The sequence below is a fragment of the Oncorhynchus nerka genome, linkage group LG14, assembly GCF_034236695.1.
Source record: "Oncorhynchus nerka isolate Pitt River linkage group LG14, Oner_Uvic_2.0, whole genome shotgun sequence".
NCBI lineage: Eukaryota > Metazoa > Chordata > Actinopteri > Salmoniformes > Salmonidae > Oncorhynchus > Oncorhynchus nerka.
This window is the reverse complement of record NC_088409.1, coordinates 79,460,685-79,487,210: the sequence shown is the minus strand read 5'-3', so window position 1 is coordinate 79,487,210 and position 26,526 is coordinate 79,460,685. Positions and strand designations below refer to the sequence as shown.

At 40.0% G+C, this 26,526-nt stretch overlaps 2 protein-coding genes across 3 annotated transcripts; one reads left to right on the top strand and one right to left on the bottom strand.

Annotated features, from left to right (window-relative positions):
• Positions 1-250: 250 nt before the first annotated feature.
• On the top strand, positions 251-4,530 carry LOC115141945 (serpin H1-like). Of its 2 annotated transcripts, XM_029681370.2 has the most exons (6): positions 251-598; positions 1,398-1,441; positions 2,101-2,720; positions 2,864-2,962; positions 3,075-3,307; positions 3,475-4,530. In XM_029681370.2, exons 3-6 carry the CDS (start codon positions 2,138-2,140, stop codon positions 3,775-3,777), a joined length of 1,218 nt encoding a protein of 405 aa, XP_029537230.2. In that variant the 5' UTR covers positions 251-598; positions 1,398-1,441; positions 2,101-2,137; the 3' UTR covers positions 3,778-4,530. The 2 variants fall into 2 exon arrangements, with proteins under 2 accessions (XP_029537230.2, XP_029537229.2); XM_029681369.2 differs by lacking the exon at positions 1,398-1,441 and having other exon boundaries at positions 252-598.
• On the bottom strand, positions 4,349-24,974 carry LOC115141944 (retinal guanylyl cyclase 2-like). The gene is made up of 19 exons (XM_029681368.2): positions 24,352-24,974; positions 23,332-24,151; positions 22,282-22,583; positions 21,651-22,005; positions 21,315-21,399; positions 21,078-21,174; positions 20,857-20,991; positions 20,650-20,730; positions 20,187-20,363; positions 19,856-20,012; positions 19,130-19,279; positions 18,648-18,796; positions 15,071-15,234; positions 14,657-14,849; positions 14,291-14,465; positions 9,730-9,828; positions 9,023-9,117; positions 8,840-8,925; positions 4,349-7,884 (listed from the first exon to the last, which is right to left on the bottom strand). The coding sequence occupies exons 2-19, from the start codon at positions 24,077-24,079 to the stop codon at positions 7,800-7,802; spliced, it is 3,333 nt and encodes a 1,110-aa protein (XP_029537228.2). The 5' UTR covers positions 24,080-24,151; positions 24,352-24,974; the 3' UTR covers positions 4,349-7,799.
• Positions 24,975-26,526: the final 1,552 nt, after the last annotated feature.

The following is a 26,526-nucleotide window of genomic DNA, read 5'->3' as shown; positions in this document are numbered from 1 at the left end:
CCTGGAAAGACGTGGCAGTATGGGGGAGGGGGGAGTGATGAGGAGCCTGAAACGAATTACTTTGACAAACTTCTAGTAACTATGGTTACAATTACTGTTATAAAAGCCGTGTGGAATCCCTTCCATAATCATTGCTTTTGAACAGGATTATTGAAAATACAAATCATGCAGACAGTATGAGCATTGTGCCCAATGTACTCATTCACAACTACAAGAGGAAGCCAAAGGGATGTCATCATCACTGACATGCACATATCCTCTGTTGAAAAATACACACTTTACCCATATATACTGTGCTGGTGAATGAAAGTTAGAAAATGTGTGAAAGTTGTATATGATGAAAGCTGTGTGTGGGATTGAGTCAGCCTGCAGCATTAGGACCATGCAGAGGACTCCAGCAAATGCATCCAGGGGAGGTCTGACGTCTAGGCTTCCTAAGGAGAGCCAGAGGATTTCATTTGCATACCCCATTCCCAACTTCCAGAAGTTTCTTTTCTGTGGGATATATAGGCCCGAGTAAAAATAATAAGAACATCAATCGACAGAGGAGCTAACCCAAAGAGTGATATCTGGAAGAGGTCGTGCCAAGCTGTGCCAGGTAAGGACTGTGAGAATGCTCAGTTTTAACGATGTTTTTTTGGGTAAAGCTGTTGTTTTGTTTTAATGGTTTAAAGTAAAAGTAGTGCATGCATTTAGGTTCCGAAACTATTTTCAACATAACTTTTGTAGAATTTGGTATGTAATTCTGATTCAGGCACTCTTGCACAATCTTTACGTTTAATCAAACGGCACATATGCTATTATCTCAACTGTTTGGTGAGAACTGGAGTAGCTGATAGGATGCCGCATTGATGTTCATGCAATTTATCTATAAAGGGTATTAGATATGGCAGTCAGACCTGTATTTTGAGATATCGTTGCTTGATGATGCATGTTGATTATTGGGTTACAGTTATTCAATAAATGAAGAGAGAAAATGACAAATCATTGCATTTACTTCATTGGGGATATTATTTGGTTGTGGGTAATTGCACATACAAACAAGCAGAATTGTTAGTTACATTGCATATATGATTTTGGGAGTGGTGGGAAGTCATTTGGGGTGGGTGCTGCGATGTTTTATTTAAAAATATATATATATGGAACAAAGACTTTTCCTGCGCTGCAGACTGCAATACCTATGGGTCATGCACTGACCAATGAGAGGTTTTACATGTGTGTTTGCACGATATACCTAGCTATGAATCATTATTCAAGAAACTATCAAATACAAAATGTTTTCAACAATGACCCTTATATTGAAAGAAATGTTATGGGAAAAAAAGCTCCATGTGGGTTTGCCTAATGCTTTATCACCTGCTGTATGGAGATTATCCCATGCACCTCTTTTCTTTCAGAATGAAAAACGAAAACCTTGGCATCAGTATGAAAACATTTCAAGGTATCCCAAGATGATGCAAAGATATACAAAGTGAAAAATGCTAAATAAGGGAAAACCAGCTCTACTGCCATGTTTTTGAAGGCAGAGAAGCAATTCACAAGTAGTTGAAAATCAAAGGATTAATAGTTGTTAGACATATCCTGAGGCTGAACATTTGCTCCTTTTTATTTAAAAAAGACTGTGGGCTTCTGTTCACGGGCCAAAAGTACCCGCAGAGGTTCTATGTGGAAATTCACAACGATGTGCATTAATGGTACCTCTGGGAACTTCTGAATATCACATTTTCTTTTAGAAATTGTGAATTTATAGTTTTTTTTTGTTCTACAATGAATAAGAACACAGAGGTATACAAAATACACCTTCAGTCAGAGCCCAGCACACTAGGGTGCTGCTATAGCTCAAGTGTTCAGATGCTGACGTGGCTAGAAACATGGCTGCCTGAAATTGGAAGCCATTCATTTGTGCAGCCAACCCTGCCCTCTTCTGGGTTCAACATTGTAATTTGTGGTGACTATTGTAATTTAACTGCTGAATAAGTGTCCTCCGTCTAAAACTACACTCCAACACTTATTTGCTACACAAACATAGATCCTTTTAAGACAGTGGCCTCAAATGCCAACACAAAATTCCTACATTCTTGTATTTTTGTCTGCTTTCAGGCTTCTATAGCTGCTCAAGAACCAGAAGAAAGACAGGATGTGGGTGACCGTCGTAGCTCTGTGCCTGCTGGCCATTGTGGCCTCTGGAGAAGACAGGAAGAAGCTGAGCAGCCACGCCACCACCATGGCTGACCAGAGCGCCAACCTGGCCTTCAGACTCTACCACACGGTGGCCAAGGAGAAGGGCCTTGACAACATCCTGATATCCCCTGTGGTGGTGGCCTCCTCCCTGGGCATGGTGGCCCTCGGGGGCAAGGCTTCCACCGCCTCCCAGGTCAAGTCTGTCCTCAGTGCTGATGCCCTGAAGGATGAGCACCTGCACACAGGCCTGTCAGAGCTCCTGAATGAGGTCAGCTACTCCAAGACCCGTAATGTCACATGGAAGATCAGCAACCGCCTCTACGGCCCCAGCTCGGTCACCTTTGCCGATGACTTTGTGAAGAGCAGCAAGAAGCACTACAACTATGACCATTCAAAGATCAACCTCAGGGACAAGCGGAGCACAGTGAACTCCATCAACGAATGGGCGGCCAAGTCGACAAACGGCAAGCTGCCTGAGATCACCAAGGATGTGCAGAATGCTGATGGAGCCATGATCGCCAATGCTATGTTCTTCAAGCGTAAGTAGAGTTCTTCAAAAACACTCTGTAGCCTAGTAGTTAGTACCTTCCGCTACTGCTATTACTGTTGATATTGGGGAGTATTAAACCGTGAGCTTGTGAGATGTGAATATCTTTAGAAAACAAACATCCTCTGTCTACAGCTCACTGGGATGAGAATTTCCATGAGAAGATGGTAGACAACCGTGGCTTCCTGGTGACCCGTTCATTCACAGTCTCTGTTCCCATGATGCATCGCACTGGTAGGTTTCATTAACCTTTTGAATAGAGACATACCATACTATAAGCCTTAATATAAGACATTATCAAGATCAGTTGACTAATCTATTCTTATCTCATGACTGTTTTCCACAGGTCTCTATAAGTTCCATGATGACACAGAGAACATGTTGTTTGTGCTGGACATGCCCCTGGGCCAGAAGCAGTCCAGCCTGGTGTTCATCATGCCCTACCACCTGGAGCCCCTGGACAGGCTGGAGAAGCTGCTGACCCGCAAGCAGCTGGAAACCTGGATGGGCAAGATGGAGGAGAGGGCCGTGGCCATCTCTCTGCCCAAAGTCAGTGTAGAAGTTAGCCACAACCTCCAGGTAAAGACAACGTTGCGACTATATTGTTTTCAATAGATTTTAAGGTTATTAATGACTTATCTCATAATCTATGAGTTAGCTCGCAAGCTTGACTATGAAAGAACATATTTGACCTACATATAAACCATTTCTCCATGTTTCACTCTCTATTGTACTCTTCTCTCCAGAAAACTCTTGGTGAGCTTGGTCTGACTGCAGCTGTGGACAAAACCAAGGCTGATTTTTCCAACATCTCTGGCAAGAAGGACCTGTACCTCTCCAATGTGTTCCACGCCTCTGCCATGGAGTGGGACATTGAGGGGAACCCTTCTGACACCAGCATCTTCGGAAGCGAGAAGCTGAGAAACCCCAAGTTATTCTACGCTGACCATCCCTTCATCTTCCTGGTGAAGGACAACAAGACCAACTCCATCCTCTTCATCGGCAGAATGGTGCGACCCAAAGGAGACAAGATGCGTGATGAGTTATAATATTTAATGGATGAGTTACGGTTTACTGATTGAATCATGCCAGGAAATGGTATGTGTATTATGGTATCACTGTTACCTCAAGAACACATTCCAACAGGTAACCTGTGGTCTGAATAGCTAGACCTACTAATGTATCACAGACACATTAAGCACTCGCAGGGAACAGGAGTGTATACGTTTGAATGAATGCTGTTTGGCCTTTGCAATGTGCCATAATGAATAACATTGTTAAAGTCTGCATTTCAACACATTTCAGGAAATAGCCAAACACCATAAGTGCCTTTATAGAGTACCTGAACATTGAATAGCAGATTACCTGACAGCATGCTTATATTAATTAGCTATGATCTCTCAGATTTCTGCCTTCCATAAAATCCGACATATTCCACCATTATTTTCACCAGTATGGGTTTGGCTTCTCTCTTATTTTGAGTTTGTGATCTGTGTGGTTACTTGCATTATCTTTGTTTAAAGAGAAATATTGTTGCACAAGCAAATTTCAAGACATACTATCTTCCACTTTCCAACCAGCAAAGTACATTTATCAGGCTTTCAGTTTTTGCCTTCCAGCTGCACTGGAACTGTGCCTCTGTACTCTTTGTTTTAATTGAATCATCTATGCCATTTGCCAATCAAACTGTGACTTTATGTTGTAGGCATTTACCACAAAACCTTGGAATGATATCCATAATTCAACATTGTGTCCTTTTTTTTGGACTATTTTTCAATAAAAATAAACACAAAATGAACTTGGTGTGTGTGATTAACATTCAAGTGTAAGACTCTGGTCAGTTTCGTCTAAGCATACTGATACATCATGATTAAGAAAATATTAGATTCAACATAAGGGGCCATAATCAGGATTTAAGCCTCTGAAATGAACTAAATTGTGCAGTGAGTATGCAATTGTGTATCTAACTGTCTGTGTTCAGTGAGGAAAATGATAACAATCGTTCCAGTCGGCCTGAGGGCGAACATTCCTCTGTCTCCAGAATGGAATGTGGAGAATCTTTTGTGGGGGACCTTACATAGGCCAAGTTTTAAACCTGCAAAAGCCACACAATTCCAAAGGATTCCCAAACCTTACAGGCCTTAACTATTTAACACATTAGTTTGTACTGCCGGAGCTTAATATAGAGATCTTAAGATAGGAAATCCCCATTAAGAAGCTAATCAACCTAGCTGGGTGAGGTTGTAGTGCAGGGTTAGCATGGTGAAACAGGGAGAAGATCTACTCAACAAGGAAGTAAAACTTATGACACATCTCTATTGTCAATTGAGACCTTAGACACAAAACTGATTCAGAAACTGTTCATCAACCATCCTAAATAATTCTGAAAAACAGACATTTTGTAGAATATGGGGTGTTAAAAACAAAGTAGTCTTTCATCATCACGTTCCCATGAACAAACAATTTAGAGAGTAATGGACAAAGATGATGGAGGACAGAAAGATCAAGAGATGTGATCTCACCGCCATCTGCTGGCGAATAGAGCAACCACGTGGATAATACTTTCCCTTTCTGTCTAGAAGAGCCAAATAAATTATTGTAACCCAGTGTCATATGCATACATATAAATAAAACCACAGTGATTTATTTAATTAAATATATATTTACATGAGTCTTTGTGTCTCATAAATATCCAAGACAAATAACATATAATGAATGCATCTTTATGTTTCTGATTACGGATTACATTACTGATTACTTAATTTTTTTATGTAACTGTAATCAGTAACAGATTACATTTTTCAACACTGTGCATCTTAAAAATATATGTTGCATACTGTACATTATTTTAATTAATTGTTCTCTTAGTCTATTAAATAGATGAATTAATATACATAAGACACTAAAAGCTTACCAATATACTGTATATCATCAAACAACCATCTGCATATATCATTGCTCATGTTATTTGGTAATGATCTATTCATGTTTTTCACTGCATAGGTAACCCTAAAGTATGCGCTCATAGTGCTTGTAATGGACGCTCATTCATTGTCATTCATACAAGTCATACCTTCAACCAAACAAAAGAGTACACTTGTCAATGAAGTCATCAACATTGGACATGACCATTTTTACTTGTCTTGTCTATTGAGAATCACTATACTCCGTGGCTCCAAATGCCCTGCTTAGAAATGGCAAGACTTCTTTCCAGAAATATTACATAGACGATCTATAACAAGCGGATACAGCATTCATATACATTTTTTTGAATTTCTAGAGGTCAATGTAACACAGAAATCCACAGTTCAAATTAAAAATGGAATATATGTGTCTGTCCTTATTTTTTGCATTGTATCATTGTCCCCAAATAACACTCTTTTTTTCTCATACAAACAAACACATTATTAATATAGGGAATTATTTATCTATATGCCAATCTACTGACAATACATTATATACACTACTGTTCAAAAGTTTTGTTGTCACTTAGAAATATCCTTGATTGTGAAACAAAAGCAAATTTTTTTGTACGCTTCATTAAATAGAACCCGCAAAACACCAGTCTCAACATCAACAGTGAAGAGGCGACTGGGGGATGCTGGCCTTCTAGGCAGATTTCCTCTGTCCAGTGTCTGCGTTATTTTGCCCATCATAATATTTTATTTTTATTGGCCAGTCTGAGATATGGCTAGAAGGCCAGCACCACCTCTTCACTGTTGACGTTGAGACTGGTGTTTCGTTTCTTGCCAATTTCTCACATGGAATAGCCTTCATTTCTCAGAATAAGAATAGACTGACGAGTCTCAGAAGAAAGGTATTTTTTTCTGGCCATTTTAAGCCTGTAATCGAACCCACAAATGCTGATGCTCCAGATACTCAACTAGTCTAAAGAAGGCCAGTTTTATTGCTTCTTTAAACATCACAACAGTTTTCAGCTGTGCTAAAATAAAAAATTTCAAGTGATCAATTAGCCTTTTAAAAGGATAAACTTGGATTAGCTAACACAACGTGCCATTGGAACACAGGAGTGATGGTTGCTGATAATGGGCCTCTGTACGCCTATGTAGATATTCTATAAAAAATCTGTTGTTTCCAGCTAAAATAGTAATTTACAACATTAACAATGTCTACACTGTATTTCTGATCAATTTGATATTATTTTAATGGACAATAAATTGGATTTTCTTTCAAAAACAAAGACATTTCGAAGTGACCCCAAACTTTAGAACGGTAGAGTATATTTCCTCTCACAACTTTGGAATGCTAACCTTACATTCTTACAAAGGTTTTTGGCCATAACTTAAAAATGGAATTAAAATTTGAATATTTTCCCATAACTAACTATCTCTTCAGTTAGAGATAAGTGCTCCTTTCAAAATGTTGAGAAGAGTGATGAAACAATAACAAAAATAGAAAATAATTTCCATTATGCATGTGATTAAAAGCTACAGTACAGTATGGGAGTGGAGAGATACAGTAGATCATTCTGTTGAGGTCTGGGACTTCAACTCCACTTGGCCATGTCCAGATGGGTTACAGTTTCTGTCAAACTGATGTCAAAAGTTGAAATGTTTTGCATATTAGCTAACTTTACACCTAACCCTTTTCCTAACCTTAATTAAACTTAATTCTCATAAGTTACTACATTCATTCTCCTAACTTGCTGCGTAAATTGTCCTAACCCGCTACGATAAGTTAGTTTTGACATAAACTGTATCCCATCTAGACAAAAATACTCCACTGACACAAAGCCACTTAGTGGCCAATGGGAGTCCAGAGAAATAAGTGCATAGTTCATTAAGAAGACATGCACTATCCCTGTCGCAGGACAGTAATTCAACAACCTTCATTTCATTAGTGTTCTCCCTTTCAGCTGTGCTGGCCACAAGCAGATTACACAGACAGCAGCCAGGCAAATCCTATTAAAGGAGACCACGTAAGCCGCAGTGAGTAGGCCGGTCCATGCCCTCTGTCCACCAGTCCTTCATCCTTTATTCTTCCTCTCTCTCTCTTCGGCTGTGACCGCCTCCTCTCCCCATTTTTGTCTCTCTATCTCTGTCTCATCTGCTCAGATTTTAGGCTTGTCCACCTCCCGGTTGGCCTTGCGAAATATCGTCTTGATCTCATCTGTCACCATCTCTTGCCAGTTGTCCCTGAGAATGGAAGATCCAAAAACATTTAAACTCTACGTACTTCCACTTCAAACAATAGAAGGACTATCAGATTATTGCAAACATGGCAATTGGCGAAAGAAGACGAGACAAGATGACATGGCAGAAGAAGCGGAATGTTAATTGTCTTAGAGCATAGGAGGCTGGTGATGGGAGGACGGTTCATATTAATGGTTGGAATGGAGTGAATTACGTGGTATCACACACATGGAAACCATGTACTTGATATGCACCATTCCAATGATTCCGTTCCAGCCATTACTACGAGCCCATCCTCCCCACCTGTGTCTTAGAGGTGCTGCCTCAAATAAGAAGGTGAAAAGAACGGAAGGACGGTAATGACGGTGAACCACTCGATTAACCAAAATGAATAGAGCTTTTCTGGGATGGTCAAGTTCTGCTCTGCTTTTAACGGTATTGAAGGTGATAAGATTAGAAGATTAGAGAAGAGATCAGATCAAGAGACTATGGATGGACAGTATAGGGGGTGGGGGTAGTAGAGGGGGCTCAACAAAATCCCACAGATTGTGAAAGCCACAAACCACATGAAACAGAAGACACCACACAACAACTAGATTTTCACCATGACACAACAGAGCACGGCATGCAAATTGCTAGCTACCTCCTCGATTTTGACTCAGAGAATCAAGCTTTTTCTTTGCTTTTTTTTCTCTTGTACGCAGCTATATCCTCTGGGTTCAGTCCATGATTGTCATCCCTAAAGTAGACAACACATGTACTGTAACACCACCATAACAGCCTCATTGGGACTCCATTTTGCTCATGCAGTGAATGATGAGAAAATGAGTGAAATTATTACACATAAACTGCTGTATAATCAATTAACAAATATTCACTGAATGAAATGTAGACATGTTAAGATTAACTTAGTTCTCGGCAGGGTCTCAACATAAGGTACGGTATTGTGAGGTCTTACCCTGGTTTAATCTCTGGAGGCTTCGGTAAAGGCTTTGTGAAGTTTTCTTTCCCAACCAGCCAGTAAGTCTCTTCAATGCCTTTACCCTGTAGGAACACATCATTATTCCTGATTTATTTATAAACAGTTGAAAGAGATCCTATAGGTGAACACAAAGGATAATGTATTGTGAGGTGTTTATACCTTCAGCTCTGTCATGCCCCTGATGTCTATCTTGTAGCCCTCGTTGAGGGAGCGCAGGATCTTCACAGTGCTCATGTTTACATGAATTCTATAAGCTGAAAGGAAATAACACTGTCACGACAAACATACCAGCAAAATAATGCAGATCCTGAGCAGAAATACACTGAGTGTACAAAACATTAACAATACCTGCTCTTTCTATGACATAGACTGACCAGGTGAATCCAGGTGAAAGCTATGATCCCTTATTGATGTCACTTGTTAAATCCACTTCAATCATTGTAGATAAAGGGGGAGGACACAGATTAAAAATGATTTTTAAGCTTTGAGACAATTGAGACATGGATTGTGTATGTGTGTCATTCAGAGGCTGAATGGACAAGACAAAATACTTCAGTGCTTTTGAACGGGGTATGGTAGAAGGTGCCAGCCCAGGCGAACAGGGTTATGTCAAGAACTGCAACGCTGCTGGGTTTTTCACACTCAACAGTTTCCCGTGTGTATCAAGCATGTTCCACCCAAAGGACATCCAGCCAACTTGACGCAACTGTGGGAAGCAATGGAGTCGACATGGGACAGCATCCCTGTGGAAAGCTTTCGACACCTTGTGGAGTCCATGCCCTGACGAATTGAGGCTGTTCCAACTCAATATTAGGAAGGTGTTCTTAATGTTTTGTAAATCAACACCAAGAACCTCTGATACTCACGCAGCCCAGTGGATTCCATACGCGAGGCGGTGTTGACTGTGTCTCCGAAAAGGCAGTACCGAGGCATGGTCAGACCCACCACCCCAGCAACACATGACCCTGTACACACACAACACATGAGCATCACATCTCAGACATCACATTGAGAAACCAAACCCTGGCCTGCTACTGTTTCAGCCGCCCTCGTTATGAATGATGGATCCCTACATACAGACAGTTAGAAAAGAAAATAGAATCAAAGTGATTGATTGTGATATGAAGAGCTTATTTCCAAAACACTATATCCACAAATTGTTCACATTTGTGCTTATGGGTAGCTTCATATTTGTGTTAAACATTACTTTTCCAATTCATCGATTTTAAGTGTGTATTAAAATGTAGTTATTTTTTGCAAAACCCTATACAGTATATGCATTGTTTAGCTAGAATGGAATGTTCGCACACTGTATATTTGACTGCGATATGTGGCTGTCTCAACTAGCTACCTTAAGATGAATGCAATCACTGTAAGTTGCTCTGGTTAAGAGCATCCGCTAAATGACAAAAATGTCAAATGTTAATGTTTTACATACGGATCTTATATAACTGTATTGATAAAACATTTTTAAATGTAACTTCTTATGGCTGGGGGGCAGTATTGAGTAGCTTGGATGAATAAGTTGCCCAAAGTAAACGGCCTGCTCCTCAGTCTCAGTTGCTAATACAGTGCCTTGCGAAAGTATTCGGCCCCCTTGAACTTTGCGACCTTTTGCCACATTTCAGGCTTCAAACATAAAGATATAAAACTGTATTTTTTTGTGAAGAATCAACAACAAGTGGGACACAATCATGAAATGGAACGACATTTATTGAATATTTCAAACTTTTTTAACAAATCAAAAACTGAAAAATTGGGAAACCAACCTGTAATGTTTATGTCCGATGTAACGCTGACCAGAATGAACGTGCTAACAAAAGAAGGTATTTGGACATAAATAACGGACATTATCGAACAAAACAAACATTTATTGTGGACCTGGGATTCCTGGAGTGCTTTCTGTTGTAGATCATCAAAGGTAAGGGAATATTTATCATGTAATTTCTTGTTTATGTTGACGCCATCGTTGCGGCTATTGTGACTTTTACTTCAGGGCGCCGTCTCAGATTATTGCATGGGTTTCTTTTTCCATAAAGTTTTTTTTAAATCTGACACAGCGGTTGCATTAAGGAGAGCTATATCTATAATTCCATATGTATAACTTGTATTATCATCTACATTTATGATGAGTGAGTTCTGTTGAATGAGGTGGCTATGCAAAATCACTGGATGTTTTTGGAACTAGTGAATGTAACGCGCCAATGTAAACTCCTTTTTTGATAAATATGAACTTTATCAAACAAAACATACATGTATTGTGTAACATAAAGTCCTATGAGTGTCATCTGATGAAGATGATCAAAGGTTAGTGATTCATTTTATCTCTATTTCTGCTTTTTGTGGCTATGTGGTGACCTAACATAATCATTTGTGGTGCTTTTGCTATAAAGCACATTTGAAATCGGACACTGTGGTGGGATTAACAACAATATTACCTTTAAAATGGTATGAGATACATGTATGTTTGAGGAATTTTAATTATGAGATTTTTGACGTTTTGAATTTGGCGCCCTGCACTTTTACTGGCTGTTGTCATATCGCTCCCGTTAACGGGAGTACAGCCATAAGAAGTTTTTAAATATATCACAAATGTACCATTTGTACAGTTCTTTATTAAAAATGTAGTTATTCATTACATTTGAATGTGTAAAACCTAGCAATACTACTTATTTCTCGAAGAGTAAGGTGAATATATCGTGTTTTGAGAAAAAACCTGATTATTTGTCTCTCTGAAATGAAACGATCAAGTGATAGATTTTAAACAAATACATGTCTGCCATTGAACAAACCCATGCCATGATTAGATATTGAAAAAAACACACCAATCTCTTTCATAAGTTCTTTAACCTCTTGAACCTCTGGGGCATTTTTGGATGAAAAACGTTCCCGTTTTAAACAAGATATTTTGTCACGAAAGGATGCTCGACTATGCATATAATTGACAGCTTTGGAAAGAAAACACTCTGACGTTTCCAAAACTGCAAATATATTGTCTGTGAGTGCCACAGAACTAATGCTACAGGCGAAACCAAGATGAAATTTCATACAGGAAGTGAGCCAGATTTGAGGCGCTGTGTTCCAATGTCTCCTTATATGGCTGTGAATGCGCAAGGAGAGAGCCTACACTTTCTGTCGTTTCCCCAAGGTGTTTGCAGCATTGTGACGTATTTGTAGGCAAATCATTGGAAAATTGACCATAAGAGACTACATTTACCAGGTGTCCGCTCGGTGTCCTCCGTCGAAACTATTGCGTAATCTCCAGGTGCGTGCATGTTTCCATTTTGAACAGAGGAGAAACCAAACTGCCACGAGTGATTTATCATCGAATAGATATGTGAAAAACACCTTGAGGATTGATTCTAAACAACGTTTGCCATGTTTCTGTCGATATTATGGAGTTAATTTGGAAAAAAGTTCGCGTTTTAATGACTGAATTTTCTGGGGGTTTTCTCAGCCAAACGTGATGAACAAAACGGAGCGATTTCTCCTACACAAATAATATTTTTGGAAAAACGGAACATTTGCTATCTAACTGAGAGTCTCCTCATTGAAAACATCCGAAGTTCTTCAAAGGTAAATGATTTGATTTGAATGCTTTTCTTGTTTTTGTGAAAATGTTGCCTGCTGAATGCTAGGCTTAATGCTATGCTAGCTATCAATACTCTTACACAAATGCTTGTGTAGCTATGGTTGAAAAGCATTTTTTGAAAATCTGAGATGACAGTGTAGTTAACAAAAGGCTAAGCTTGTGAGCCAATATATTTATTTCATTTCATTTGCGATTTTCATGAATAGTTAACGTTGCGTTATGGTAATGAGCTTGAGGCTATAATTACGCTCCCGGATACGGGATTGCTCGTCGCAACAGGTTAAAACTTCTTACGGCTGAGATCCCGCTAACGGGATCGATATGACAACAGCCAGTGAAAGTGCAGGGCGCCAAATTCAAACAACAGAAATCTCATAATTAAAATTCCTCAAACACACAAGTATTTTACACCATTTTAAAGATAAACTTGTTGTTAATCCCACCACAGTGTCCGATTTCAAAAAGGCTTTACGACGAAAGCACACCAAACGATTATGTTAGGTAAGTATCTAGTCACAGAAAAACACAGCCATTTAGGTCAGTACCTAGTCACAAAAACCAGAAATAGAGATAAAATGAATCACTAACCTTTGATGATCTTCATCAGATGACACTTATAGGACTTCATGTTACACAATACATGTATGTTTTGTTCGATAAAATTCATATTTATATCCAAAAATCTCAGTTTACGTTGGCGCGTTATGTGTTTTGCTTCCAAAACATCCGGTGATTTTGCAGAGAGCCACGTCAATTTACAGAATTACTCATAATAAACATTGCTAAAAGTTACAAGTATTATGCATGGAACTTTAGATAAACTTCTCCTTAATGCAACCGCTGTATCAGATTTCAAAAAAACTTTATGGAAAAAGCATAACAGGCAATAATCTGAGTACGGCGCTCAGACACAAAACAAGCCATACAGGTACCCGCCATGTTGTGGAGTCAACAGAAGTCAGAAATAGCATTATAAATACTCACTTACCTTTGATGATCTTCATCAGAATGCACTCCCAGGAAACCCAGTTCCACAACAACTGTTTGTTTTGTTCGATAAAGTCCATAATTTATGTCAAAATACCTCCTTTTTGTTCACACGTTTAGTTCACAAATCCAAATTCACGACACGCAGGCCAGACGAAAAGTCAAAAAGTTCCCTTACAGTTCGCAGAAACATGTCAAACGATGTATAGAATCAATCTTTAGGATGTTTTGACATAAATCTTCAATAATGTTTCAACTGGAGAATTCCTTTGTATTTTGAAATGCAATGGAACGCAGGTACCTCTCACGGGCGGTGCCTGACTGAGCTCATGACATTCTGCCAGACCTCTTACTCAATCAGCTCTTATTCTCTCCTCCTTCACAGTAGAAGCCTCAAACAAGGTTCTAAAGACTTTTGACATCTAGTGAAAGCGTTAGGAAGTGCAATTGGACCAAATTTACACTGTATCTTGGATAGGCAAAAAGTTGAAAAACTACAAACCTCAGATTTCCCACTTCCTGGTTGGATTTTCTTTCTCAGGTTTTTGCCTGCCATATGAGTTCTGTTATACTCACAGACATCATTCAAACAGTTGTAGAAACTTCAGAGTGTTTTCTATCCAAATCTACTAATAATATGCATATCTTAGCCATAAGAAGTTTAAACAATATAAGCTAATTTACCAACATTTCAGAAAATGGATATATGGTGTTTTGGAAAGAAACTCTTCATATTTATAAACACCTTACTTTGGCATACAAAATTTGAGCAAGATTGATCATCTAGCTAATCAGCCTAACTTCATAGTGTGTCTGCCAGGCAGGGACAACCCAATGCCCTCTCTCACCTGAGTGTATCCCTATTCGTATCCTGACGGGAATGCCGGGCATGTGGCGCATCTGGAAGGTGCCCACAGAGCTCAGGATGTTCAGGGACATGTTGGCTATTTCCGCAGCGTGTTTGTTGCCATTTCTCTTGGGTAGACCTGATGCCACCATGTAGGCATCACCAATGGTCTCCACCTATACAATGCAAACAAGCAGGCATACAGTGAAACATTGGCACATTGATACTAAAAAAATCATCATGTCACTTGATCTGTGCTGTTGTGAAGATCCCCTAGCACGACACCCAAACCCGTTTCCAGCAACTATGATGCCTCGACTCAGCTCATTTTGGTTCAACACAGTAGTGTGAAAATAGTATAACTGACCTTGTATACGTCGTGGTTGCTGAGCACAGCGTCGAACAGCGTGTACAGGTCATTGAGCAGGTCCACCACCTCGATGGGATCACTGAGGGAAGAGATGGTGGTGAAGCCTACTATGTCACTGAAGTAGATGGTAACCTGGTCAAAGTACTCTGGCTCCACCGTCGCACCCGTCTTCAGAGCCTCTGCCACAGAACTGTAATGTGACAGGGGACATTTTGTGTTAGTGGTAACGTGTTAGTGGTAACATGACATAGAGCAACAACCAATCATTTGAAGTTGAAAGTAAAGTACTACATCATGTATTAAAAGGATAATACCCGTGGCATCATACAAGAATGGTATCTTATAATAACAAGATGCCCATTGTCTTATTTAGTTGTCTCTGTGAGTGTTATAACATGATGCTTGACTCACGGAGGTAGCATCTCAGAGAGCAGTTTCTCTGTCCTCTGTTTCTCCACTTCCAGCTCCTCTGTCCTCTCTCTGATCAGGTCTTCCAGGTTAGACGAGTACTGCTCCAGCATCCGCAACATGGAGTCAATTATGTTGGTCTTCTTGCCCTTGTTGATCAGCTTGAACTGTGACATACACCATCATCATCGGTTTACCACTACATTATGTAATATCAGGTATGACTTATGATCTCTGTAAAAATCCATAAAGCTATGAGACAAGACTTTGTCCGTGTCTGAAAACCTGAATACTAGCGTTCTAAATAGTATGCATTTTAGGTACATTACCTGTCAAAAGGTTGGACTCACCTACACCTTCAGGGGTTTTTCTTTATTTTTTACTATTTTCTACATTGTAGAATAATAGTGAAGACATCAAAACTATGACATAACACATATGGAATCATGTAGTAACCAAAAATGTGTTTAAAAAAAATCTAACTATAAGGGCAATTTGACCAAGAAGGAGAGTGATGGAGTGCTACATCAGATGACCTGGCCTCCACAATTACTCGACCTCAACTCAAATGAGATGGTTTGGGATGAGTTGAACTGCAGAGTGAAGGAAAAGCAGCCAACAAGTGCTCTGCATATGTGGGAACTCCTTCAAAACGGTTGGAAAATCATTCCAGGTGAAGCTGGTTGAGAGAATGCCAAGAGTGTGCAAAGCTGTCATCAAGGCAAAGGGTGGCTACTTGTCACGCCCTGACCAAAGAGAGCTGTTTATTCTCTATGTTGGTTGGGTCGGGGTGTGATTTAGGGTGGGTTATCTAGGGGAATTGCATTTCTATGTTGGCCTGATATGGTTCCCAATCAGAGGCATCTGTTTATCATTGTCTCTGATTGGGGATCATATTTATTTCCCCATTGTATTTGTGGGATCTTGACTATGTTTGTGTGTAGTTGCTTTCTGCACTGCATGTAGCGTCACGTTTCATTTATTCGCTTTATTATTTTTGTGCTTTAAGTTTCTCTTCTAAATAAAGGATGGAAACATATCACACTGCATCTTGGTCCACTCATTATTTTTTATTTTACCTTTATTTAACTAGGCAAGTCAGTTAAGAACAAATTCTTATTTTCAATGACGGCCTAGGAACAGTGGGTTAACTGCCTGTTCAGGGGCAGAACAACAGATTTGTACCTTGTCAGCTCGGGGGTTTGAACTTGCAACCTTCCGGTTACTAGTCCAACGCTCTAACCACTAGGCTACCCTGACGAGCGTGACATTACTTTGAAGAATCTAAAATATATTTTTGGTTACTACATGATTCCATATGTGTTATTTCATAGTTTTGATGTCTTCATTGTTATTCTACAATGTAGAAAATAGTAAAAATAAAGAAAAACCCTTCAATGAGTAGGTGTGTCCAAACTTTTGACTGGTACTGTATGCAAAAATAGAACATTTCATAGTAAGTGAAATTTCAAAACTCAAGTATTCTTTAAATTGAGCATTATTGGATGACACATTCTCAGGATGGGTGAGCCGAGTATGTTAGTTGTTGCGTACTGCATTTGTTTTTACTAAACCGTACGTTCTAAATAGTGTGTAATACGATTAGTACACAGTATCTCGTTTTATTAAGTAGTAGGCAAGACTGATTTTGGACCCGGCCCATGAGTGCTGAGAGACCAATTTCTGCTGTCCACAGCCTATAATTACCCAGACATATTCCCTGCATTACCTTGCTATGACACTGACAGCAGGTAACTGTAAGAATATTTCCCAAGATAAATACACAACGCAGAGGATGAGAGGTCAATAGAGTACAAAAGGTCAAGACGACTAAAAGTCAATAGAGTACTAAAGATAAATGGAAATAGTGTTTTTTCTGTAATAGGGGATTAATGATCAATGGGTCAGAGACATGGGAGGAATTTCAGTCTGGGACTCATAGCTATATGGCAAGTACTCATTGGTCTAAATTCATTCCTGAAATAGTATACTTGTTATTTAGCCATTGGCCCAGTTTTATTACAAGGAAATCTAATTGTTCAACCACAGGCTAGGGCTGGGTTCTAAAGTGCATCCTGTCCCTTTGTTCTGATGAGACAATCACAGGAGAGAATCACAGGAGAGAATCACTGAAGAGAATCACTGAAGAGCATCACTGAAGAGAATCACTGAGGACAGGGGAGAATGAACATCTACAGTTGAAGTCGGAAGTTTACATTCACATACATTCACTTAGGTTGGAGTCATTAAAACTCAACCATTCCACAAATTTCTTGTTAACAAACTATAGTTTTGGCAAGTCGGTTAGGACATCTACTTTGTGCATGACACAAGTCATTTTTCCAACAATTATTTACAGACAGATTAGTTCACTTATAATTCACTGTATCACACTTCCAGTAGGTCAGAATTTTACATACACTAAGTTGACTGTGCCTTTAAACTGCTTGGAAAATTCCAGAAAATTATGTCATGGCTTTAGAAGCTTCTGATAGGCTAATTGACATTATTTGAGTCAAATGGTGGATGTATTTCAAGGCCTACCTTCAAACTCAGTGCCTCTTTGCTTGACATCATGGGAAAATGAAATAAAATCAGCCAAGACCCGAGAAAAAAAAATTGTAGACCTCCACAAGTCTGGTTCATCCTTGGGAGCAATTTACAAACGACGCGTTCTGTCTCCTAGAGATGAACGTACTTTGGTACGAAAAGTGCAAATCAATCCCAGAACAACAGCAAAGGACCTTGTGAAGATGCTGGAGGAAACAGGTAGAAAAGTATCTATATCCACAGTAAAACGTGTCCTATATCGACATGACCTGAAAGGCTGCTAAGCAAGGAAGAAGCCACTGCTCTAAAACCGCCATAAAAAAAGCTAGACTACAGTTTGCAACTGCACATGGGGACAAAGATCGTACTTTTTGGAGAAATGTCCTCTGGTCTGATGAAACAAAAATAGAACTGTTTGGCCATAATGACCATTGTTATGATAGGAGGAAAAAGGGTTATGCGTGCAAGCCGAAGAACACCATCCCAACCATGAATAAAATGCAAATTAATTATTTAAAAACCCAGAAATTCCCATGTGATTTTCTGGATTTTTGTTTTAGATTCCGTCTCTCACAGTTGAAGTGTACTACCTATGATAAAAATTACAGACCTCTACATGCTTTGTAAGTAGGAAAGCCTGCAAAATCTGCAGTGTTTCAAATACTTGTTCTCCCCACTGTTTGTAAACTTCTGACCCACTGGGAATGTGATGAAAGAAATAAAAGCTGAAATAAATCATTCTCTCTACTATTATTCTGACATTTCACTTTCATAAAATAAAGTGGTGATCATAACTGACCTAAAACAGGGAATTTTTACTAGGATTAAATGTCAGGAATTGTGAAAAACTTAATTTAAATGTATTTGGCTAAGTTGTATGTCAACTTTCGACTTCAACTGTACCTCCCAGTATAACATCTCCTCTTTGAATAAACCTATTTTTCTCCCCCTGATTTGATTTGGGAGGTGTTTTATTGAAGAGTAACGTCAACTGCTAATATAACCATGGAGACAGATGAGTGTTGCTGACCCGGTCAAAGATCTCATCGAAGGCTGGTCTCCGGTCAGGCTGTTCACTCCAGCACTGTTTCATCAGCTGAATACACTCCAGGGGAGCCTGATCTGGGGCCACCGTAGGCCTGCACATGGGAGGAGGCTTCTTCACCTTACGGATGATCTCTGATTGGGAGGAAGAGAGAAAGAGAGGTGAGAGGTTATATAGCAACAGCACTAGAGCATAACAACTCATTACACAGCTTATTGGCAGCTGGTACTAGACAGTTTGTCAAAGCAAAGCAGAAATGCTGTACAATATGTAGCTACATTATACACTGTAGATAGGGAAATTATTGCGATTTACAACTCTGACATTACTCGATAGATACCAGTATAACTAATCAATCAATTGATGTTGATTCACAAAATACCAAAAACTGACCTCAAGGTAAAACAAAACATTTCCTCTCAGAGTGGATTGTATGATTTTGCCTGTTTTGTATCCCCCAGACCTACCCGCAGGAGTCAGACCCAGCATGCAATACGGAAGTCCTCGGACAACCACCTCTTGGAGTATAATGGCAAAACTATACACATCTCCTTTATAGGTGCCCTTCCGAGAGTTCTCCGCGTCTCGGAGGAACTCTGGAGCTGTCCAAAACTGATCTGAGATAAAGAAGCACAGGGTCATGATTTCGGCATGTTAGTTAAATGCAGCACATTTAAATGACATAGATGTATGCTCACAAACTAGAAATACAAATGGTTGCGTGTGAAGTCCATCTTTAAAGGTCCAATGCAGCAATTTTAGTTTCAATATCAAATCATTTCTGGGTAACAATTAAGTACCTTACAAAAATAGCTTCTTAGTAAAATGACATTTCTCAAGCAAGAATTTTGCTAGGACTGTCTGGGAGTGGTCTGAGAGAGGGGCCTAACTGGAGGAGCCTTATGGGAGGGATGTGTAACCTGAAAACTGTTATTGGCAGAGAGGAGGGAAAACTCTCTTTGTTATGATGTCACCTGGTGGTCCGACACAACACCCATGCAAAACAAGCTGAAATTTAAGGCGGTATTTTCAAATAACTCTTACACTAAAAGGGCATTAACATAATTTTCAACATTTCACAGAGTTATTTCAACCTCATAGTGTGGAAATATATATCACATTTTTGACTGCACTGTCAAAAAAAGAGTGACATTTCTTTCCCAAAAATGTGCAGATCTAGGCATAGATGTTACCTTCAGGTGGAACTACATTTTGGGGGGATTTCTGGGATTCCAGCAGCTCGTTAAAGCCATAGTCTGTGATCTTGAGGACAAAGCGACCGTCCACCACACAGTTCCGTGACTTCAGCCGGCCGTGAGGGAACTCTCGATGGTGCAGATACTTCATACCCTGAGAGGCCAATATGATCAACACAGGTAAACCATTGGTGTTACTTATGACAAAGTACTAGAAAAACAATTTAAATTAACATGATCAGGTTTTATAAGATATTTTAAAATCTTATTGGGACAAATTAGACTAGCAGAAAAAGTTCTGTAACATGACACGTCAAACATGTCATACCTTGATTAGATCCAGCAACAGAGAAGACTTGAACATCCAGTCCAGCTTCACGTCGTCGTTCCTCAGGAGGTCCTGCAGGCTGCCACGGGAACAATGCTCCGTCACCACAGCAAACATGTCACAGTCTGTGAAGAACCCCAGGAACGGATTGATGTTCTCATTTCGCAGATCCTTCATCTGGACACATTCACACAAAGTGAAGACCCCAAAGTTAACAAAAACAACCTCACATCCCAGACAAGATTCTATACATTATATTATTTCTCATGTTTTCTTAATAGTATAATACTAATAATTAAAAAAAATATATATATATGAAATAAAATGCAGTATATACATTTATATTAAATGTTTTATTAGCTATACTATTTTAGATATTTATTTCTGCACTGTTGGGTAGAGCTCGCAAGCATTTCACTGACCTTGTGCTTGAAATTGCTGTTGTTGTTATGTTTTATTTTACCTTTGTAAAGATCTTGGTCGTGCTCTGCTTGACTTCCTTGAAATGGCCTTCTTCAAACTTTTTCAGCCACACCCAGTCACCCTGTGAAGCCATGGACAAAAATATGTGGTTTTATCCTGGCTCCATTCTCTACAAGTCACGCTCAAATCTTTTGGGAAAGGAATGAAAATTCGACTTGTGGTTCAGCGGTCAACGTCGTCTACTTACCTCATAGACAGCTACATTTGTGGTCTCATGTGTTGCTGTTGTGATGCTGTCCACAGAGTGGTGTGGGTCTCCTGAATGCATACTGTTGCTGTCTATCGCACTTTTAGAGTCACCCAGGTCCTCTATAGTGATTTTCTATGAGGCATAAAATATATGAATGAACATACAGTATATCAGATAGAGGTAATATTGTAGAGAATCACATGGGACAATATATTTACTCTCTTGCTAAGCTGAGGGTTGATGAATGTGAGGTCCTCTAGAGTCAGTAGGATCCGATTGGGACCCTTCACCAACTGGATCTGCTGGATTCTCCTCCTGCCAGCCAATCAGAGAGCATGTCAGCCAAGATCACAGCACAGCAAAACCAACTATCTCTGTCTGGGTTTATAGTCTCTATGTATCTGAACAGCATAAAAATACAGTAAGAAACAGAACAGAACAGTGAGAAGAGTTACCTTACAAACAGACTTAGACCAAGTCCTCCCACGATCAGAACGAAGATGATCACAACCACCACTATGACGAAGGTTATCTCCACACCTGAGACACAGGTAAGACATGGAGACTAAAGACATAGTTTGGTTGTGTGATGGAAGAATGAAAGACACAAACTAACAACTTTATGTTTTACTTAAATGTATTTAGTAAATATTTCCTTAACTCTATTTTTTGAACTGCATTGTTGGTTAAGGGCTTGTAAGTAAGCATTTCACGGTAAGGTCTACCTACACCTGCTGTATTCGGCGCATATGACAAATAAAATATGATTTGATTTTAAACAGATTCTCTACCTCCAGTGCAGATTGTGTTTGGTTCAAACCAACAGCTGGAGTCTGAGGGAGGAGGGGAACCCCCGGGGAAGTTAATGGACTTCCCCGCGAAGCGGACCATATCAGCGCTCAGGTCCACCATATAGGAGCAGTACAGCTGACCCTCCCATCCGTCGGAGTCCAAGATGACATAGTTAGTCTGGCTCTCCCCTTCAGTGTCTATCTTGATCTTCTGGTTGAAGCCAGAGAACGTCATGTTCCTGGTGAAATAAGCTAGGTTGGTCCCAGAGAGCCACTTGCCAGCTCTTCTGGCATTGTGCATGGCTTTGGCAAGGAGGTAAATACCGTTGTAGATGGTTCCAAACAGGGGGTTGACCTGGAATGCAAGGAGGCCATTGATAAATTGTTTATTTGGCTAAAGTGATTAGCTTTTCCAAAACTGAGAGTGATACATTGACCTAAAACAGATAAAATCATCAAATGACCTGAAGACTATGGTGTTTCTCCATATAACCAATATTCAATAAATGCGATCAATGGCATATTTATAATACTATTGTAATAACAATGTGATAACATAACAATCAATTGAAATTCAGATGGAATCCACTCACATCCAAAAAGTGAAAATATCAAGAAACACCCTCCTCACCTGCTGTGGGACCAGTGATATGGTGAGTTCCTCAAACCTCTTGGCCATGTTGAACGCCTCGTTGAATGACATCAGATCTGAGGACACAGTGATGGTGAGCACGGCGTCGTAGGCCTGCCGCAGCTTGGTGTTGTTTTGCAGGGGGAAGTAGGATGTGTTGGCGTAGGGCAGGCTGTAGAGCAGGGTGTCGTAGGGGACAAACACGTAGCGGCCCTTCGTCAGACCCATCTCATGGGCCTTCAGCAGGAAGGCTGTCTGCTGCTCCCCACCAATCAGAGCAGAGTGCATGCACATGATGATCACTGGAACACACAGGACAGAGACAGTGAGGGTTCGCCACCTGGAATGACCATGTGCATGAAGGAATTGCATCTCTGTGCATGTTGCTGAATCATCCTACTGTAAAAACAAATTATTCATTCATGATAGCATTGATTCACACTTCAGAGACAACCCCTAATCAAGTTGAAAATAACTTAATCAACACAGGTTGAGGTAACATTCATCATTGGCCAACATGACCCTACCTTAAAGGGTCAATCTGTAGTTGCTGCATAACATTTGGGACTTATAAATGAATGATATGTACCCATTGATTCTAGAACAATATAACTTCTCATTAGCTTATTCCAACTGTCTTATCCCATCAGAACCCGAAATTAAAGCTCATTGTACTCCAATGTTTGTAAACAATGTAAATGTAAACAAACACTTTATAGTCTCTAACATGGTTAAAACTATAATGTTGATATCATGGATGGTTAGTAATTGTATCCATAGCTCTATCTATGAATTTGAAAGGGGTTAGATTTCTTCTACCCCATCCCTCAGTTTATTACGGAAACCAGGGCAGGGAAATGCTTTGTTATTGTTTCAGTTGAGGATTACCCTTTTAAACTGATCAATCACATAGTTGTGTAGGCCTTGTGTGTAGGTCTTGTGAGGCTTGATAGCATAACCTGCACATAACCTGCACATACTTCACTCGTATCTCTTCAGTAACTAAAACTTCCGCAAAGAGACCGTAAAGAAATTGTTAAAAACACTCGCCTTTGATCTCCCCCGCAGCCTGGATTCTGCTCAATGTACTCTCCATCTCCGTCTCGTTCATTCCCACCGACGCTACTATGCCAACGGGAAGTCCCTGGCTCCGCAGGGAGTTGGCCACTTTACCGGCGGTGTCCATCCAGATATCCTCATTGGAAGACACGATGCCGATGTTGGCCCAACAGAAATGCTTCAACACCGTGAACAACACCCGTGTGGGTGACGGCAGTGTCCGTGCGAAGGTTGGGTAACCCTTGATTCGATCCAACTCATAGTTAATACAAGCCCAGGAAAAGATAGCTTTATCCCAGTTTTTGCTCAAAAGTGAGGCTGCGTCACAGTATCCTGGGTTCGTGGGGCCGACGAAACCGTCCACCATTTTCTCGTAGTACACAAATGTGGTCAACGCTTTAGACGTTTCACATGCTTCTTGCAGGATCACGAAGTCCAATTTGCTTCCCAAATCTAAACTGAAATCCTCGTTTATTCTACCCACTGCCAATTTAGCGGCCACCGCAGGTAGGGCCTTGGAGTAGACCGGGTCGCAGTTCCAGGGCCCAAGGACCCCAACTTTGAAGATTAAACACTGGACACAGCATGGAAACGTCAAAACCCCGAGCAGGACCCATAGCAGAAAGTTATAGAATGGCAGCGTTGTAAGGCTGTGTCTGCTCTTGAAGATGGTGGGGCTGTATGGATAGTTGGATAAATCCCATAGCACACTTCCAACATTTAGAGGAATATGTTGCATTATCCTGCTTGAGTATCCGTATTGGTGAACTGTGATCCTACATCAGAGCAATATAAACCAAACCAAAGACACCTGCAAAAAAAAGTTTAGAGTAGCCTATTTATTTGAACATAATTTCTAATTAGGGTTAGGCTACTTCAAAGTTCATTGAACTGCATAGCGTTAAAACAAAGTAGGCTATGTGAAAGTGAGATCACTGTATTTGATAGCATGTTTTCCCAAAGATACACTCGTGAAATAGCATAACTTGAAGCATAATAAGTTGCACTTACCATTGCTTTTATTGGCCTTCTTGAAAGCTGAGAAGCCTGAAGAGAGTTTTTTAACACCTGTTTTTTCCCCCAGTAATCCTTACCTCACCATTTCAGTATTCTCTATATTTTAACACATGTAAAATGTCATACCGTTGCACAGTTGAAGACACAACACCTCATTATCTTTCTGGTCTGTATGATAGAGTGAGGAAGAGGCAGGAGCTCCCTTCTGTTTGTCAACTTCAGCACCCTAGAGAGCTCCTTACATCCCGCTGTTCGCGCTTCACGAGGCTATCGCGCGCTACACAGGTTCACTCCACACGCAAGTTACATTTTTCTCACCTTATAATATTAGCTCATTAGATTCAAACAGACTAACATGATGTATTATTGTAATGTATCCTTGGAAAGTCAAGGTTACCTGATGCTCAACAGGTTGCAGAAACTTAGATTACTAAAGCATTCAAAATAAAGCGATATTTTCTTCAATGTCAAACTTATTTATATTGAATTTCTAACGAATATATATTGTACATTATAGCAGGCCAAGATCAACCACGCCAATTCAATCAAATCCCTTTCAAAGTGACCTGTAGGCAAAACGGTTGCTGCACACGGACCTAATCCATATTCGGTAAGGCACACTATAAGAGGATTGTCAATGCACGTTGGAGTCTCTGAAACACATTACCGTCCCACAAAGCCTTGTCAAGATAGTAGCCTTATATTCTATAGAATATCACATTTTGATTTACAGAGAGGGCTCTAAAGAAATATAATTAGACATTTTCTATTTGGCACTAATAACAGTGATGAAGATGAAAAACTGAAAGTATTTTTTCTAGGGTAACTTAACATATTTTTTTCCTTTGCCATGGAGACAGCTTGTTGCATGAACAATATGCACCGAGCAATAATTGGTCTGATGCGTTTATGTGACAATGATAGGCCTCACACTTAAATTGAAATTGCTCTCAGGTGTTGAGGGAATAATTAACGTTAACGAAGGGTTCTCCCTGCTCGTGTATCCCCCGAGCTCCTCAATATTTGCCTGCGTCAGTCATTTCAGCTGTTTTGACGTCGCATTTCAGGAACACAGTACCACCAATTTAGACAGATTAGGCTACTGGCCGGGCCTCCCCCCAAAAAATTATACCCCTACCCGAGGTCGAACAAAACACAACCATATTTTTTTACATCTCTAATGCCTCCCATTTATTAAATGGTTGGTTGTGAAAAAATATTTTACTCAAAAACTAAACTCAAAACGTGCTGAATGCCTGGCTGGAGGGGGGATGGGTCACATAAACTCATGTAACCCAATATTGCAAGCGCTGATATTGCTCAAATTTGGAATACAAATAGTCACTTGTCTGCCTGACATACACAAATAAACCGCATTAGGATATCTTAATGCATCTAGCCAATTGTGCGCTGCCCGTGACAGAGCCTGGATTTGAACCCAGAATATCAAGTGGCACAGCGATGTAGAGCCTTAGACCACTGCACCACTCGGGAGGCCTCAGAAATGACCATTTTCACTGTCTCAGCCAACTTGTTTTCCTTAGAGCCAGTTACAATAGCTTCAACACAAAAAAACGTGTAACTGTATGTATTTTTGTCAGGCAGAGCCATACAGCACTGAATTAGAGCAAATTTGACTTGGAAAGTTGTCTTTCAAAGATATTCTCTGGTACATTGTATGCTTTTTAGCCAGTAGTTCTGAAAGTAACACCCATGAGCCAGAAGTGGTCCCCGAAAATTGCGTACTACATTACGTCACATGTGCAGATATGTGCACCACATCATTGCTCTGTCTGTAATTGTAATGTGAAATTGTACCCCCTAGCTCGATTGTCCATTGTTTGTAATCTATGTATGCTTGTGTTCCCTCATGTGCTTTATGTATTGATTTGTTGTTAATAAAAAATAAAAAATAAAAAAAAAATCATTTAAAAAAAAATCATTGCTCTGTCTTTCGTTCTGCTGTGTGTGGATCTTGCTAGCTGTCACTCAAATGGCTAGGGGCTAAAGCTCATTCATTTGAACTCGAATTTCTAGGGGGCTGGCCCACATGAGGGAAAATGTTTACCTTCCATTAAACAATCACTTCCCAACTAGGGATTTTGTGGCTAATTGAGGTAAAACAGTCATTCTGCTCATAGATTATGCATGTATAAACTTCAACACCCC